Source organism: Bos grunniens, chromosome 29 (assembly GCF_055505025.1).
Source record: "Bos grunniens cultivar Pamir isolate PY7600 chromosome 29, Bosgru_T2T1.0, whole genome shotgun sequence".
Taxonomy (NCBI): domain Eukaryota; kingdom Metazoa; phylum Chordata; class Mammalia; order Artiodactyla; family Bovidae; genus Bos; species Bos grunniens.
The window spans coordinates 482,684-498,737 of record NC_141193.1 but is presented as its reverse complement, the minus strand read 5'-3'; the positions used below and the strand labels follow the sequence as shown (position 1 = coordinate 498,737).

Sequence of the window (16,054 nt, the reverse complement as noted above, 5' to 3'; positions counted from 1 at the left end):
AATGGGCAGGTGGCATGAAGGGATTTTTAGGGCAGGAAAGCTCTGTGAGGTAGTGTCCACACAGGCGGATTCGTGTGATTATACATTTGTCAAAGCCCATAGAATATGTAACACCAAGATGATTAGTAATGGCAAATCCCAGATGTAGTTAACAATAATGTACAATATTGGTTCATCATTTGTAACAAATGTCCTAAATGAATGCCCCGTGCTGGCAAGCCTGGGTGTGTGTGTGTTTGCGTGTGTGTGTGAATTCGTACTTTTAGCTCGATTTTTCTGTAAACCTAAAACTGTTCTAAAAAACAAGTCTGCGAACTACTTTTAAAATGCACATGAAGTTTAACACAAGAGCTGCTGGTTTATAACTCCACTGACTCGATTTGCAGTTTCTGTGTCAGGATTTCAGGAGTGCTGGTTGTAGAAAGGCCGACCGAGGTAGTATCAGATCTCCCGCCTGCAGAAACGCACACGAAGGCCCAGGTGCCCCAGGCCCTGGTCTCGCGCGGCCGCAGGCCCCCACCCCCAACCTGCCCGCAGCTCCCCGCGCCGTGCCGCGTCCGAAGACTGGGGAAAGGTCACTCGGTCCGCGGCTTCGGTGGCCGCGGCCTGAGTCCCCTCCAGGCCCTCTGGACAGCCTCATCGGGCCTCCGCTGGCGCCTCTAAGCTTCGCACAGGCCGTTCCCCTGCAGGTTCCTCCCGCTGCCCCCACCGGGGTCCCCTGGTCTCCGGGCGCCCGACCCCCGCCGGTCTGCCGAGGGGCGCCACCGCGGCGCTAGGGGCGGGCGGGATGCCGGGGCGACAGCTGGGGGGGCGGCCCTGACCTTCCCGCGCGATCGATGGGGCGCGGCTCTGGCGGCGCGGAGCCGGGGCGGCGCCGACCCCCGCCCGCCCGGCTCCCGCTCCGGACGCCGCTATAAAGGGGCCTGAGCCTCGCGGCTGCTCAGCCCGGACAGGCGTGCACCATGGCTAAGCTGGCCCTGCTGCTACTGCTGCTGCCGCTGCTGCTCGGGTGCTGCGCCGCGCGCCCCGCGCCCCCCAGGTGAGCCTGCGGCCCCGGGGCCTGCGCCCACAGCTCCAACCCATCCTGCCCCCGCCCGGCCCTGACCACCCTCGGCCGCCCTCCCGTCCTCTCCGCAGGGCCCCGCGACACTCGGACGGGACGTTCACGAGCGAGCTCAGTCGCCTAAGGGACAGCGCGCGGCTGCAGCGGCTGCTGCAGGGCCTGGTGGGGAAACGCAGGTGAGGGGCGGGGCCTGGGGGAAGGAAAGAGGCAGGTGAGGGGCGGGGCCTGGAGGAGAAACGTAGGTGAAGAGCGGGCCCTGGAGGGGAAAGACGGGCGAGGGGCGGGGCCTGGTGGGAAAGGCGGGCGAGGGGCGGGGCCTGGAGGGAAAGGCGGGCGAGGGGCGGGGCCTGGTGGGAAACGCGCGTAAGGGGCGGGGCCTGGTGGGGAGCGCCGGTGAGGGGCGGGGCCTGGAGGGGGAAGGCGGGCAAGGGGCGGGGCCTGGAGGGAAGTGCCTGTGAGGGGCGGGGCCTGGAGGGAAAGGCGGGCGAGGGGCGGGGCCTGGTGGAGACCGCCCGTGAGGGGCTGGCGGGGGACAAGCGACGCGGTGGGGGATCCCCCCGACTCCAGACTAATCCTGACTTGGGGTGGGGGGCAGCGAGCAGGACACAGAGAACAGCACAGCCTGGACCAAGTCTGCGGAGGGCCCGCTATGCCTGCTGTGGTCGGACGCGCCCGCCCTTCAGGCTTGGTGAGCGGCAGCCCTCCCCCATCCCTCCTCCAGCGCCTCCCTCCCTGAGGCACTCTGGGTCTCGGGCACAATTGGACACAACCCCGGTCCAGGAGCCTGGGAAGGGGAAACTGCCGGCGCTGGTGACCAGAGAGGCCTGCTGTCCCCAGGTGGGCGTGGTCTCCCGCGCCAAGACCCCAACCCTTAACCCGGCCGTCTCTGCAGGGCGCCCCTGAGGCCCCCCGAGGATCAAGCCTGGTCTTCCCAGCTGCCTCTTGCACTGAAGGCAGGGGTCATGGTGTCCAAGCCGGCCGTCCCGACTGCTGAGGGGACCCGATGAGGCCCTGAGGAAGAAGGACCCTCTCGAGGGGGGCCTGGACAGGGGAGGGGGTGGGAGGAGGGGGATGGGTTGCATCTGGCACCAATAAAGGAGGAATTCAGACCCTAGCCCCGCGAACTCTCTCTGTGCACTGCCGTCTGGTACCCTCAAAGCACCTGTGGGGTGTGGCTGTCCAGGGAAGGAGGGTCCTGTCCTCCGGAGTCTAAGACCGTGGCCACGCCCAGCTGCCCTTTAAACCTGGGAAGCCAGCGGAGAGCTTCATCTGCCCACTTCCTCATCTGCTGCCCATCCCCTGGGCTCCCTGGGAGCTGGCTGCACCCCTGTCATCCACACAGCAAACATTCAGAGACCGTGGGGGGCTCACATGTCCCCCAGCTCCCTTCCCAGGGAGGCAGTGGTGAGGGGGCAAGGTTGTTGTTCTTCAGTCACTCAGTCGTGTCTGACTCTTTGCTATCCCATGGACTGCAGCGCACCAGGCTTTCCTGTCCTTCACCATCTCCCAGAGTTTGCTCAAACTCATGTCCACTGAGACAGTGATGCCATTCAACCATCTCATCCTCTGTCATCCCCTTCTCCTCCTGTCTTCAATCTTTCCCAGCATCAGAGTCCTTTCCAGTGAGTCAGTTCTTTGCATCAGGTGGCCAAAGGATTGGAGCTTCAACTTCAGCATCAGTCCTTCAATGAATATTCAGGGTTGATTTCCTTTAGGATTGACTGGTTTGATCTCCTTGCAGTCCAAGGGACTCTCAAGAGTCTTCAACACCACAGTTCAAAGGCACCAATTCTTCAGCACTCAGCCTTTTTTATTGTCCAGTTCTCAGATCTGTACGTGAAAAACCATAGCTTTGACTATATGGACCTTTGTAGGTAAAGTGACGTTTTTTCTTAAAAACAGACCTCTCTGTTTTTCAATATGCTGTCTAGGTTTGTCATAGCTTTTCTTCCAAGGAGCAAGTGTCTTTTAATTTCATGGCTGCAGTCATTGTCCAGAGTGATTTTCAAGCCCAGGAAAATAAAGTCTCTCATTCTTTCCATTGTTTCCTCATCTATTTGCCATGAACCGATGGGACCAAATAAGCAGGGTAACAATATACAACCTTGACGTACTCCTTTCCCAATTTTGAACCAGTCCATTGTTCCATATCTGGTTCTAACTTGCCTTTTGACCCGCATACAGGTTTGGCAGGAGGCGGATAAGGTGGTCTGGTATTCCCATCTCTTTAAGAATTTTTCCACAGTCCGCTGTGATCTGCACAGTCAAAGGCTTTGGTGTAGTCAATAAAGCGGAAGTAGATGTTTTTCTGGAACTCTCTTGCTTTTTCTATGATCCAATGGATGTTGGCAATTTGATCTTTGGTTCTTCTGCCTTTTCTAAATCCAGCTTGGACATCTGGAAGTTCTCGGTTCATGTACTCTTGAAGCCTAGCAAGGGGCAAGGACGGGGCAGGGAGGCTCAGCCAAGCAGGAAGAGGTGACAGGCAGGAGATGTCCCACAGGAGGCGGCTCCCCAGTGGAGGGAACTGAGCGTGACTCTCGGCCCTGTGTCCTGGCCCGCCGTCTGGCCGAGCGCCTTGACTACCCCGGGACCTGTGGGGCAGGGCCGGTGACGACAGCCCAAGAAGTGCCGGGGTTGCAGGAGGCCTTGGAGGACCAGCAGGCAGGGCTGCTCCACGAAGGTGTTTCAGGCCAGGAGGCGGGGGAGACGCCACCCCACGCCCCATCACAGCGGGCCCTTCTCCCCTTCGGGACCGCACCCACTGGTGCCTCCCAGCTACTGAGCCTAGGTGGCCAAGGAAATGGAGGCAGGATGCCTGGGGGCCTGGGCTAAGGTTCCTCACCAGGATGCCCCTCTGTTGGCACCCAGGGTGCCCCCCCAGAGCTGCCAGCTGTCCCTGGAACACTCCATCTCTGTCACTGTGGGCTCACCCAGCCTTGCCTGGAGGAAGCCAGCTTGTTTCTGGGACAGGTAGGGGAGTCCCTGGGACACAAATAACCTTTCCCTTCCCTAGAGGGTTGAGTACGGAGAGGAGGTGGGCCTGGACCTCACAGAGCTGACTCCCAGCACTGCGCCTGTTCATTCTGGCAGAGGAGCCCAGCAGAGGTGGGGTGGGGGAATACAGTGAGCACAGAAGCCAGTCCCCCTGACCACTCAGTCCAAGCCCTGGTTCCCGCTTCCCCTGCCCGGCTGTGAGCTCCTCGGGGTCTGTGGGGTGAGCCCCGTCAGCCCCTGCACGTGGCCTGGATCTGGTCTCCCTCTCCTTGCAGTCAGAGGGGCCTGGCCGGCGGCCGACGGGGGCCCCCTTGGTGGAGGCCAGGCTTGCGGGTGGCGGTTGTAAAGGACCATAAAGTGGGGCGGCGCCTGGCGGGGCGAAGGTCACCCGGGAGGAGAAAGCGCCAGGCAGCACCCAGGTGGCTCAGCGGGTCCTGGACACCAGACGGGCTCGGACCCTCTGCGGGCCGCCCGCCACCACCGCCCAGATGGGGACTTGGGTCCTGCTGCTCCCGCTGCTGTTCGCGGCTGAGGCCCAGGCCCAGGCCCAGGGTACAGGCGTGGAGGGGAAGGGAGCTGAGCGGGGCGCGGAGGGAGGGGGCTGGCCAGCAGGCAAGGGGCTGGGTGGGGCGCGGGCAGGGGGCTGGCCAGCGGGCAGGGGATTGGGCGGGGCGGGGGGGTGCTGGCCAGCGGGCAGGGGGCTGGGCGGGGCGCGGGCGGGGGTGGGGGCAGGGCTGGCCAGCGGGCAGGGGGCTGGGCGGGGTGCGGGGGGCTGGCCAGCGGGCAGGGGGCTGGGCGGGTCTCGGGGGGCTGGCCAGCGGGCGGGGGGCTGGGCGGGGCGCGGGCGGGGGTGGGGGCAGGGCTGGCCAGCGGGCAGGGGGCTGGGCGGGGTGCGGGGGGCTGGCCAGCGGGCAGGGGGCTGGGCGGGTCTCGGGGGGCTGGCCAGCGGGCGGGGGGCTGGGCGGGGCGCGGGCAGGGGGCTGGCAGCACCGACCCTTCCTCCCCGACGTCCAGTCTGCTCCGTGGACAAGACCTCCCTCACCGTCAAGGAGAACACGAACCCCGGGGAGCCCCTCCTGGACATCTACGTCCCCCAGGGCCAGCAGGTGACCCTTGGACCCTCGTCCACCCTTTTTGCGTTTCGGATCCAGGGGAATCAGCTGTTTCTCAACGTGACCCCGGACTATGAGGTGCGGACAGCGGACCCAGGCTGGCTGTGCCCGTGGGGGCGGCAGGGACCCCCTGTGGGATCCACCTGGGCACTGACACTCGTCCCCAGAGAGGGGGTCTCTGGGGCTCTCTGGGTCTCAGTTTGCCCAGGGGGCCTCTTGGAACCCCAGGCTTGGCTGAGGGCCTGGTCTCGGGGGTGGGCCCCTCAGGGAGTCAAGCTGCCGGGCCCTGACGCCCGCTGGACACAGGGCGGGGGACACGGACCCCGAGCCAGCACCTGCCTCGCTCCGTCTCCTCAGCTGGGAGATGGGGACAGTCGGCGGGGCCAGCCGGTCAGGTGAGTCCCACGCCCACCCCCTCACAGGCGAACACAATGCTGCTGGCTCACCTGGAGTGCAGGAGCGGTGACTCTGTGGTGAGTGCGCCCCCAGACTCCTCCCACGACCCCCGAGCCCACCCCCTCTGACGTCAGAGTGCCCTGGCCTGGACCTCTGTGCTCCGCCCTGCCTGGCCGCGGTCACTCCCTGCTGACCCCGCCTGGTGGCGTGTTCAGGAGTCACCTCTGTGCCAGCAAGGCCACACTGCCTCCAGCAGACTGTGCCTTGAGCTCCCAACCCAGCCCAGTGGGTCCCCCAAGCCGACCCGGGAGGCACCCCTCCCGCCAGCTCCGTCCTCCCCTCCCCCGTCCCTCCTCCGCTAATCTGCTGCTTCTGCCTCAGGCCAGGTCCTGCCCACCCCGGGCGTCCACCTGGGGCCTGGTCAGCAGCATCTTCCAGCGGGTCCTTGACTCCCCCCGTGGCCCCGCCCAGCCCAGGGCGCGGCAGGAGAAATACTCTCTCCAGTAAAGGGAGGCTCTCCAGCGGGGTCCCCGCCTCCGGAATGAAGTGAATCAAAGCAGAGCAGGAGCCCGCTCCCTGGATAGACACGTCCTCGGAGAGGCGCCCACCCTCGCGCCCCCTCCCGCGCGCCAGTCGGCTCTTCGGTTTTCCCTGAGTCCCGTAGGTGCCCCCAGCCGACATCACAGTGCACCACGGAGATTTCAGGATGAGGCTCTAAAAGATAAGGCTGCTTCTTAAAAAAAATAATAATAAAATAAAAGATAAGGCTGCTTCTTAACGGCTCCACTCCCGCGGTGATGCCATCACACCCACACCGGGGAAGGCAGGGACCCCTCCCGCGGTGATACCATCACACCGGGGAAGGCAGGGACCCCTCAGCAGTGCGACACCCCGCGTCCCCACTCCCCCGGGGCCAGAGGCGTCTGTGACAGTTTCTTGCCTGAATCGGGTCCCCAGAAAGGTCCACCTGGAGCAGCTGGTTGAGGTTTCTCTCACGTCTCTTTCAATCTACGGGTTTCTTGATTCCCCCCGAGTTTTATGTTTGAAGAAATTGGATTGCTTTGCCATTTTCCTCATTGTGGGGCTCTGCTGCTCGCACCCCGCAGGGCCTGTGTGATTTTTCTCCAGGTCAGCCACGCCTCTGTCTGTACTTTTTAATCTTTATTTTCATTATTTGCCTGCACCAGGTCCTAGACACCCACAGAGTCTTTAGCTGCCGTGTGTGGGATCTGTTAACAGTTCCCTGAAAAACAAGAAAGTGAGAATCGCGTCTGTGACCCCATGGACTGTATAGTCCATGGAATATCCAGACCAGAATACTGGAGTGGGTAGTCTTTCTCTTCTCCAGGGGATCTTTCCAACACAGGGATCGAACCCAGGTCTCCTGCATTGAGGACGGATTCTTTACCAGCTGAGCCACAAGGGACTGGGGATCAAACCCGGGCCCCCTGTGTTGGGAGCTCAGTCTCAGCCACTGGATCACCGGGGAAGTCCCACACTTCTGTGTTTTTAAAATCACTTTCTGTTCCCTGTCTGTAATGCCTGGAGCAGGAGCCCCAGGCGGAGAGCTGTCTGGGGTGCACCGCAGCATCCGGAATGAGCTCACCCGGCCTGGCCGGGGACCTTCTCCCTCCCCTAGGTGACTCAGCTGAGGGTGTTTGTGTCTGTGCTGGATGTCAACGACAACCCACCCAGGTTCCCCTATGAGACCAAGCTCTGGGAAGTGCCTGAGGTGAGCGAGAGGGGGCAGCGGCCGGTACCATCTGGGGCATCTGGAGGCCGGGGTCTAAGCCTGGGGGTCAAGGTCACGGCCAGACCAGCCCCTCCGCCCCCCAGGACACTCGGGTGAACACCACCGTCATCTCAGAGACAGAATTGGAGGCCCAGGACCAGGACAAAGACGATGTCCTTTTCTACACCCTCCAAGAGGTCACCCTGGTCAGTGCTCCCAGCTCCTTGCTCCGGGCACCCCTCCCCTTTGCGTCCTCTCGGGCTGAGTCCCCTGCCTCCCCAGGGTGCCAGCAGCTTCTTCTCCTTGGTGGGTGCGAACCGCCCAGCACTTCGGCTGGACCAATCACTGGACTTGGAGAGGTGGCCAAACATGACCTTCCGACTGCTGGCCCGGGTGAGCAGGCACTCCCGCTCACGGCCCCGCGCACGGCCTCGGCCCCCAGCGCGCAGGCCTGACCGCAGGGCGGGCTGTTGCAGGACACACAGGAGGAGACCACAGAGCCCAGAAACACAGCCACAGCCACCTTGGTCCTGGAGGTGCAGCCCGTCGACCTGCGGCCCCCCTGGTTCCTGCCCTGCAGCTACTCGGATGGTTTTGTCTGCATCCATGCCCAGTACCATGGGGCTGTGCCCACTGGCCACAGACTGGTATGGAGGACCCCAAGGAGCAGGGTGGCAGGGGCATGGGGCCTGCAAGGGGGGCCGGAGTGGTTGTAATTTTCAAGGAAAAGTGAAACTTCTTTCGTAAACCAGTCTTGCCCCACGCCATGGTGGCCAGGGCCTCTGAAATGCCAGTGAGGGAACTGGGTCCAGTTGTCCTCAGGGCACAGCCAGACAGCCCCCTGGGGCCCAGCGAGTGGGCAGTGAGCTGGGGGAGGATGCTGGGGAGGCTTGGGGGCCTGGCACGGCCACCAGGTGCGCCCTCCCATCTTTGAGTGCTGCCTCTTGAGACAGACGTGCATGTTCAGATTGATCCAATGTCTCTGGGCAAACTGACTCATTAGCCCCAGATCCGGAGCTGCAGTGGAGAGTGCTGGACGACTGGGCTGTGTCCTTGGCTGCCCACTGGTAGCGACCCCGGCCTCCTGGAGGGGCGCAGGAAGGCCAAGCAGCGGCCACAGCACCAGCCCGACGGGGTCCTCGCCCCTCCTTGTTCCCACAGCCAGCCCCCCTCATCCTGCATCCTGGGCCCGTGTACGCCGTGGATGGGGACCAGGGCATCAACCAGCCCATCAAGTACAGCATCATCAGTGGTGAGTGGGCAGCAGCTCCCAACTTCCCTCTCCAGGGAACACCTTGAACCCATCCCTATGTGGGGAGACCTCAGGCCTCCAGAGGGCACCCCACCCAAACACTCCCTCCGTCTTCTCAGGAAACGAGGACAGCACATTCTCCATCAGTGTCGACTCGGGCAACCTCACCATGACCAAGAGCATCCCCAACGCCAAGACCTTCCTTCTGGTGGTCAAGGTTGGTGCCTGCACAAGGCCCTGCTTGGGCCCACAGCTACAGAACATGCAGCTCAAGGACCAGCTGGTCACTGTTGTCTCCCAAACCCCCAGGGCGAGCAGGCTGATAATGCCCGATACTCCGTGACCAAGGTCACGGTGGAGGCCCGGAACGCCAGCGGGAGCGTGCCCCACTTCACCCAGAGCCTGTATCGTGGCACTGCAGGGCTTGGCTCTGGGGTGGGCGTGGTCGTCAAGGATGCAGCTGACCCTTCCCAGCCGCTGAGGATCCGGGCCCAGGACCCTGAATTCCCAGTAGGCACCGCTTGGTCCTTTGATCTGCCTGGCCTCCTGCTGGTGGGGGGCGGGGGACGGGGGAGGAGCGGTTTGCAGAGCAGCCTGGGCTCCAGACTAACTGCGGCCACGTCTAGGACCTCAACTCAGCCATCACGTATCGAATCACCAACAACTCTAACTTCCGAATGGACGGAGAAGCAGTCCTGACTGCTACCTCACTGGAGTATGCCGGGGTCTTCTACGCCGAGGTGAGAGGTGGGCGGTGGTCTCAGAGGGCCAGGGGTCCAGCTGGAGCCCAGGACGGACAAACCCCCTTCCTGCCCAGGTTGAGGCCAACAATACAGTGACTTCAGGCACCGCGACCACGGTCGTGGAGATTCAGATTCAGCCCTCCCCCACAGGTGAGCCTCCCAAGGACCCCAGGTTGGCAGGGGGAGGGCCCCTTGCTGGGGACAGTGGCGAGTCCAAGCCCTGTCACTGGCCCCAGGCCCCCCAGGTCCCCCCACATCCCCAGAGACGGCAGGAACTACCAGACCCTCGAGCGGCACCACTTTGGAAGTCCCCCGGCCCCCTGAGCCCTCTCAGGGGTCCTCCACGACCAGCTCTGGAGGAGACACGGGCCTGCAGCCTTCCCCAGGCACCACTCTGACGTCACCAGCCTCCTCCATGCCTTCGGGGCCCCCCAGTGTGGGAACCAGCCCCTCCCCCCCAGCAGCCTCACCCAGCGGGGGCTCAGCAACCAGACCCTCGAGCAGCCCCACTTCGGAAGCCCCCCAGCCCCCTGAGCCCTCTCAGGGGTCCTCCACGACCAGCTCTGGGGGGGACACTGGCCCACACCCCTCCTCAGGCACCACTCTGAGGCCACCGGCCTCCTCCACGCCTGCGCCTGCGGGGCCCCCTAGTGTGGGAACCAGCCCCTCCCCCACAACAGCCTCAGCCAGCGGGGCCTCAGCACAGACCTCGACGCCGATGTCCCCTGGGTCCAGCAGGAACACCTGGACGCCAGGTAGCACCCCCATTACCCTTGAGTCACCCTCACGCTCCCTGACTCATGACTGGGTCATCACCGTGGGGCACGGTTGACCCCAGGTCAGCCCAGCATGACCACGAAACCCCAAGGGAGGTCTGTTCTGGTCTAGGGGAGAGACAGGCCCTAAGGGTGCCAGGAGTTAAACTGGGGAAGGTGTGGGGGTTGGGGCAGAGCCCAGATTTGGGGTTCAGTGACCCCCCCAGTTCCCAGCGTCATTCAGTCCACAGGCCCCATGCTGCCCACATCTCCTTGATGGAATAGTGGCCCCCTCGGCCTCCCACTTGGAACTGGTGGGCACTGACACCCCCTCCCCGCCCTCTCCAGCAGGCCGGCCTATTGGGTTCCCTGTGGGGGATCAGTGTACCCACCTCTGGGAACCGCGGCCCTTGGTGCCAGGCCTGGCCTGCTCTCAGCGTGTCCTGAGCTTCCCGCAGTTCAGCCTGGGAGTGCTTGGGGTGTGAGAGTAAGTGGGCAGCAGTCACATTGCCCGCAGGGACACCTGAAACAGACGGAACAGAAGGCAGGCCAGACGGAGGCCAGGCTGGGGACCGGCGCTTCTCGGAGGCAGAGATGGCGGTACTGGGCGGGGTGCTGGGCGCACTGCTCCTCCTGGCTCTGATCGCCCTCGCGGTCCTGGTCTACAAGAATTACGGCCACCGACTCACGTGCGGCTCTGGCCGAGCGCTGGTGAGGCTTGGCGTGGGGGCAGGAGCTGCCCGCTGCAGGGCCAGGAGAGAGGGTTGCAGAGTCGGACTGGAGACTCCACAGAGAGCAGCCGGAGACGGCGGGGCGGTGGAGAGGGGGCAGGATGGAGAGCTGGGCAGCGTGAGGCAGCGGGCAGCGTGGGAGATGGAGGGAGGCCAGTGGTCAGAGTGGGAGATGGGGTGCGAGGCGAGGAGAGCAGGGTGGAGGGGCAGAGCGCCCGGCCCCCAGTGTCGGGGGCAGGGTGGCCGAGCCCAGCTGGCCGCTGGCTGACCGCAGGCTCCTGCCGGCCCCCAGGAGCCCCAGCCTCAAGGGTTTGACAACCAGGCTTTCCTCAACGACTCGGACGACGCCAACTGGGCGCCGGCGCCTAGCCCTTCACCCAGCCACGCCCTGCCGGCGCCCCGGGACCCCGAGCCCCCGGAGCCCGCGCCGCCCAGCCCTGAGACCCCGCGTCGGCTCCCAGAGGCCCCTGCCAAGGCCGCGGACGGGGGCAGCCCGGCGGCCGTGAGGTCCATCCTGACCAAGGAGCGGCGGCCTGAGGGCGGCTACAAGGCCGTGTGGTTCGGAGAGGACATCGGCGCCGAGGCCGACGTGGTGGTTCTCAACACGCCAGCCTCGGAAGCGGGTGGCGCTGGCGACTCTGGCAGCGAGGGCAGCGGCGACGAGGCTGCGGATGCCCAGGACGCGCCTGGTACCTACTCCATCCACTTCTAACGCCACCTCCCCCCAGAGTCTGGACCCCGAGAGTCGGGTTGGTGGCTGTCCCCACACTCCACGGCGCAGAATAAACTAACATTTTCGGTTCTGCGGGGACGTGTGCTGGCCGCCAGGGGCGCTGGGGGAGCCGCGAGGGGCGGGCGGTCTGGGCACTGCTTTGAGCTCTCGGCGCCGTTTCCCGGAAACCACCGGCTGCGCGAGGGGTTTCCCAGGCTTGGTGCCAGCTGGTGGCCAGGAAGTTCCTCTCCTGGTCTGACCACGGCCGACTCGACATGGACATTCTTCGTCTGGGGGAGGCTGAGGAGCCACTTGGCCAGAAGCCCCCCTCAAGGACTCGTGTGGGAGGGTGTGGGCCCCGGGACCGTCCCGAGGGTCACACTGCTGCACCTGTGGGCCACAGTGAGGGCAGTAAACGCTCTGGGGCGCTCGCGGAGGCACCTAGTCCAGGCGGCTGGACTGATTGGCGGTGGGGGGTGTGGCCCAGAACGACGGTGGCCACGAGCCTAGGGCGGCACGTGGGGCTGGTGGGTGCACAGAACAGAGGCTATGGACGGACGGAACCCAGAGTCACGGAGTTGGGGCCTGAACCCCCTCCACTGGCTTCCTCGGGGCGGCCCTCAGGCAAGACTTCCGCACCGCGCCCCCCCACCACTACCGTTCCTTCCGGGTGGCCGGTGTTTTTCCATCCCTTCCAAGTATTTTAATCTCGACAGTATTTGAATATTATTGCCTGAGGAACTGTCACTGGTTAAGAATCCAAAGAGCGCGGCCGCAGCCCCTCCCACGCGCCCATTGCCCGCTCTTCCGCTCCGCGATGCGCCAGGTTTTGTTTCTGGAACCCCCGGCTTATCCCACGGCCTCTCCCGGGAAGCTGGTTGCTGGCCCCAGGCCCCGCTGCGCTGGTTGAGCGAGGGGAGCAGCTGGGCCGCATCGGGGCTTGGTCCAAGGTCGCCAGGACCCCGGTGCCGCCTCCCGCCGCGGCCCAAGAGCCCGTCCTGCGCACCTGCGCTCAGCCCCGCTCCAGGCGCACGTGACTTCCTCCCCCGCACCTGGAGCTCCGCCCCTGCCCGGCCCCGCCCCCGCCCCGCCCCCGCCCCCGCCACCATAAAAGTGTTTGCTCGTGAGCCCCAGGGGAGCAATCTCCCCACGGGTGACTCCGCGTCCTGAGGCTGAACGCGGCCCGAACCTGCGCCAGGTACTGGGGAGACCCAACGCGGGAAGAACCCGAGTGAAGGCTTCGTCGGACTCCGGGGTCGATTCTCGGAGCAGTGACCACGGAGGTCGGTGGAAGGCACGGGTGCGGGATGCGCTTCGCAGAGCAGTGACCAGGAGGGAGCGGGCTGCACGGATGTCGGCGCGGGGCCCGGGTCCGGAACTCGGGGACCTGGACGGGGAGGTGGCGGTGACGCGCGGGGCGTGGCGGGTTAGGTTTCGTTTTTCCGTAACGCCGGGTTTCGTTTTCCTGCGGCCGTTCCCGTCGCGCCCCCGTAGGGCCCAGCCCGGACGCCGGCTCAAAACCTGTGACGCTTCGTGCGCGCGCCGGCCACATCTGTAGCCACATCCAGCGCCGTCTTGGCCAGGACTCACCTCCGCAACGCCGTGACGGGAAGCCCGCGTCTGTGACCCCCCGACACCCGGGACTACCTGTGGAGACTCACAGACAGCCCTCCTCTCTCTTCTGCGCCAACCCCCGACCGCGCCGCGACCCCAGCCCTCTGAGCACAGGGCGTGCCGCTCTCTCCAGGCCCAGCCTTTGCGGAGGGACCAATGGCCGAGGCTCCAGACCGGTGAGCCCGCCTCCCTGCCCGGTGCCGGCCCCACGTCCCCGGCGGCCCCCTTGCGCCCTGACACCTGGCTGCTCCGCCCGCAGGGGAACCCCGCGCGTGCTCTTCGGAGACTGGCTTCTGGGCGAGGTCAGCAGCGGCCGCTATGAGGGGCTACGGTGGCTGGACGCGGCCCGAACGCGCTTCCGCGTACCCTGGAAGCATTTCGCGCGGAAGGACCTGGGCGAGGCCGATTCGCGCATCTTTAAGGTGAGACTCTAGCTCTGCCCGGGCGGGGAAGGGCCGCTCAGGCCTGCAAGTCCAGGCCACGTGCTCCACACTCCTTCTCAGGCCTGGGCCGTGGCCCGCGGCAGGTGGCCGCTCCGCAGCGGTGGAGGTGCCCCGCCGATCCCTGAGAGTGCGCTGCGGGCCTCCTGGAAAACCAACTTCCGCTGCGCTCTGCGCAGCACGCAACGCTTTGTGATGTTGGAAGACAACTCGGGGGACCCTACCGACCCTCATAAGGTGTACAAGATCAGCTCCGAGCCGGGGTGCCCAGGTGAGGAAGGCCGGGGGTGGGGGAGGGGCGCTGCCGGCAGGGGGACTGTGCTGTGTCCTGGGAGTAGCTGCCAAGTCAGATTTTAGGTTTTAGAAGCTGGCGCCAGTTAGACGGGAGGCAGCACTGGAGGGAAGGAGGCCGCTGGGGCTCCAAGGGGCAGCGCAGCCCAGCTTCCGGGACCAAGGGGGCGTTGACATCCCTCACTTCAGCGTTTCCCCAACCCTAATTCTCCCTCAGAAGGCCTAGGCTTTGACCAGGGGGAGGACGAGGCCCTAGAAGATGCCCCACCTGCAAGGGTAAGGCCCCTGTGCACTCTTGCATCCTGGGTTGAGGCTGCTCCCTCCCTGGGCCTGGGGGCAGCTCATTTATGCTGGCGCTGTCCTCTTCTGCAGGGTGGCCTCCTGGGGCCCTGCCTGGCAGCAGATACTGGTGAGAGCCTGGGGCACCGGCTGAACCCTGAACCCTGCCCCCCAAGCCTAGCTGGAGATGCCGGGGACCTCTTGATCCAGGCGCTGCAGCAGAGCTGCTTGGAGGACCATCTGCTGGATCTGACCCCCCCAGAGGCTCCTGGTGAGGGCCTCTTGCAGGGGGTGGGGGGTGCTCCACCCTGCAGGGACAGGCAAGACAGCAGAGTGCCTGGAGAGAGAGAGGGTGGCCCAGGGGAGGGGGTGCTTGGCAGGGATGGTGCTGGTCACAGCTGGGCCAGTATAGCTGGGCCTCTGCAGGGCCAGAGCCCTCTGCTTGGGAGCTGTACTTGCCACAGAGAAGGTGGTGCCTCCAGCCTCAGGCCACAGTCCCAGGAGCCAGGGAACGTGTGGGAAAGGGAGGACCTGGGGGCCCAGGTGTCACCTCAGGCTTCTCTTCCTTTCCAGATGCAGGCCCACCCCCAGAGCCCTGGCAGCCCCTAGAGGCAGAGCCCCACATGGGAGCCTCTGCCAGTGCCTGCACGCCAATGGCAGGGGAGCCGCCCCTGGCTGGCCCTGGCTACTCACAGCTTGGTTTGCAGCCGGAGCCCAGCCTAGGGGCCCTGGACTTGAGCATCCTGTATAAAGGCCGAACCGTGCTGCAGGAGGTGGTGGGGCGTCCACGCTGCGTGCTGCTGTACGGCCCTTCTGCTGTAGCTGGAGGGGCTCCAGCGCTGCAGCAGGTAGCCTTCCCCAGCCCTGCCGGGCTGCCCGACCAGAAGCAGCTCCACTACACGGAGAAGCTGCTGCAGCATGTGGCTCCTGGCCTGCAGCTGGAGCTCCGGGGGCCGTGGCTGTGGGCCCGGCGCCTGGGCAAGTGCAAAGTCTACTGGGAGGTGGGGGGGCCCCTGGGCTCAGCCAGCACCTCCAGCCCCGCTCGCCTGCTGCCCCGGGACTGTGACACGCCCATCTTTGACTTCGGCACCTTCTTCCAAGGTCAGTGACGCACCTGCCTTGGGGCTCTGGGCCCTCTGTGCCCCGCCCCCTCACCAGAGCCCTGTTCCATAGAACTGGTGGAGTTCCGGGCCCAGCAGCGCCGCGGCTCCCCGCACTACACCATCTACTTGGGCTTCGGGCAGGACCTATCAGTGGGGAGGCCCAAGGAGAAGAGCCTGGTCCTGGTGAAGGTGAGGGGCCAGGTCCCAGGGAGGGGGAGGCTGCACACAGCCCCCACCTGGCCTGACAGCACCCTCCCCGCAGCTGGAGCCGTGGCTGTGCCGGGCGTACCTGGAGGCTGTGCAACGCGAAGGTGTGTCCTCCCTGGACAGTGGCAGCCTCAGCCTCTGCCTCTCCAGCTCTAACAGCCTCTACGAAGACCTGGAGCACTTCCTGGAGCACTTCATGATGGAGGTGGAACAGGCTGCCTAAGCCAGACCCCCAACCCCTTCCAATCCAATAAAAAGATCTAAGGGGACTTCGCTGGCGGTCCAGTGGTTAAGACTGCATACTTCCAATGCAGGGCACACAGGTTCGGTCCCTGGCTGGGGGACTAAGATCCTACATGCCACACAGCTTGGCTAAGAAACAAAAGAAACAGCTTCTGAGAACCATGCCAGTGTCCACTGGGGGCAGGGTGGAGCTCGGGCTCTGGAGGGCATCGTGGATTCAGCGGATCACACTGTGGGCCCTGCCCCCACAGGCCCCTGTGCACGCCCCTTCCCTCTTCTACTTCACAGTGAGAGCTCTGGCCACGCTTTAGAGCCAACAAACTGCTGGGAGTGCACAGACGTCCCCCTGTGCCAGAGAGGCAGCCCTTGGGTCCCTCTGCTGTG

The 16,054-nt window shown here is 64.8% G+C and overlaps 3 protein-coding genes and 1 long non-coding RNA gene across 8 annotated transcripts; 3 read left to right on the top strand and 1 right to left on the bottom strand.

The window, feature by feature from the left end:
* The first annotated feature begins 875 nt into the window (after window positions 1–875).
* SCT (secretin) lies at window positions 876–2,177 on the top strand. The gene is made up of 4 exons (XM_086384236.1): window positions 876–1,039; window positions 1,138–1,239; window positions 1,659–1,751; window positions 1,956–2,177. Exons 1-4 carry the CDS (start codon window positions 963–965, stop codon window positions 2,068–2,070), a joined length of 387 nt encoding a protein of 128 aa, XP_086240362.1. The 5' UTR covers window positions 876–962; the 3' UTR covers window positions 2,071–2,177.
* A 2,264-nt stretch (window positions 2,178–4,441) lies between these two features.
* On the top strand, window positions 4,442–11,584 carry CDHR5 (cadherin related family member 5). Of its 3 annotated transcripts, none has more exons than XM_086384223.1 (15): window positions 4,442–4,612; window positions 5,075–5,250; window positions 5,595–5,645; window positions 7,208–7,300; window positions 7,405–7,506; window positions 7,583–7,693; window positions 7,777–7,947; window positions 8,462–8,552; window positions 8,672–8,769; window positions 8,862–9,062; window positions 9,179–9,292; window positions 9,370–9,445; window positions 9,892–10,050; window positions 10,568–10,761; window positions 11,074–11,584. In XM_086384223.1, the coding sequence occupies exons 1-15, from the start codon at window positions 4,549–4,551 to the stop codon at window positions 11,491–11,493; spliced, it is 2,121 nt and encodes a 706-aa protein (XP_086240349.1). In that variant the 5' UTR covers window positions 4,442–4,548; the 3' UTR covers window positions 11,494–11,584. The 3 variants fall into 3 exon arrangements, with proteins under 3 accessions (XP_086240349.1, XP_086240348.1, XP_086240350.1); XM_086384222.1 differs by having other exon boundaries at window positions 9,532–10,050; XM_086384224.1 differs by lacking the exon at window positions 9,892–10,050.
* On the bottom strand, window positions 6,715–11,887 carry LOC147341638 (uncharacterized). Its single transcript, XR_015157771.1, has 2 exons — window positions 10,443–11,887; window positions 6,715–6,811 (listed from the first exon to the last, which is right to left on the bottom strand). It is a non-coding gene; the product is annotated as an uncharacterized LOC147341638 (long non-coding RNA).
* A 396-nt stretch (window positions 11,888–12,283) lies between these two features.
* IRF7 (interferon regulatory factor 7) lies at window positions 12,284–15,696 on the top strand. Of its 3 annotated transcripts, none has more exons than XM_086384233.1 (9): window positions 12,284–12,776; window positions 12,988–13,283; window positions 13,367–13,529; window positions 13,611–13,818; window positions 14,056–14,114; window positions 14,211–14,388; window positions 14,691–15,218; window positions 15,291–15,409; window positions 15,483–15,696. In XM_086384233.1, exons 2-9 carry the CDS (start codon window positions 13,264–13,266, stop codon window positions 15,648–15,650), a joined length of 1,443 nt encoding a protein of 480 aa, XP_086240359.1. In that variant the 5' UTR covers window positions 12,284–12,776; window positions 12,988–13,263; the 3' UTR covers window positions 15,651–15,696. The 3 variants fall into 3 exon arrangements, with proteins under 3 accessions (XP_086240359.1, XP_086240360.1, XP_086240361.1); XM_086384234.1 differs by having other exon boundaries at window positions 12,629–12,691; XM_086384235.1 differs by lacking the exons at window positions 12,284–12,776; window positions 14,056–14,114 and having other exon boundaries at window positions 13,019–13,283.
* The last annotated feature ends 358 nt before the right edge of the window (window positions 15,697–16,054 follow it).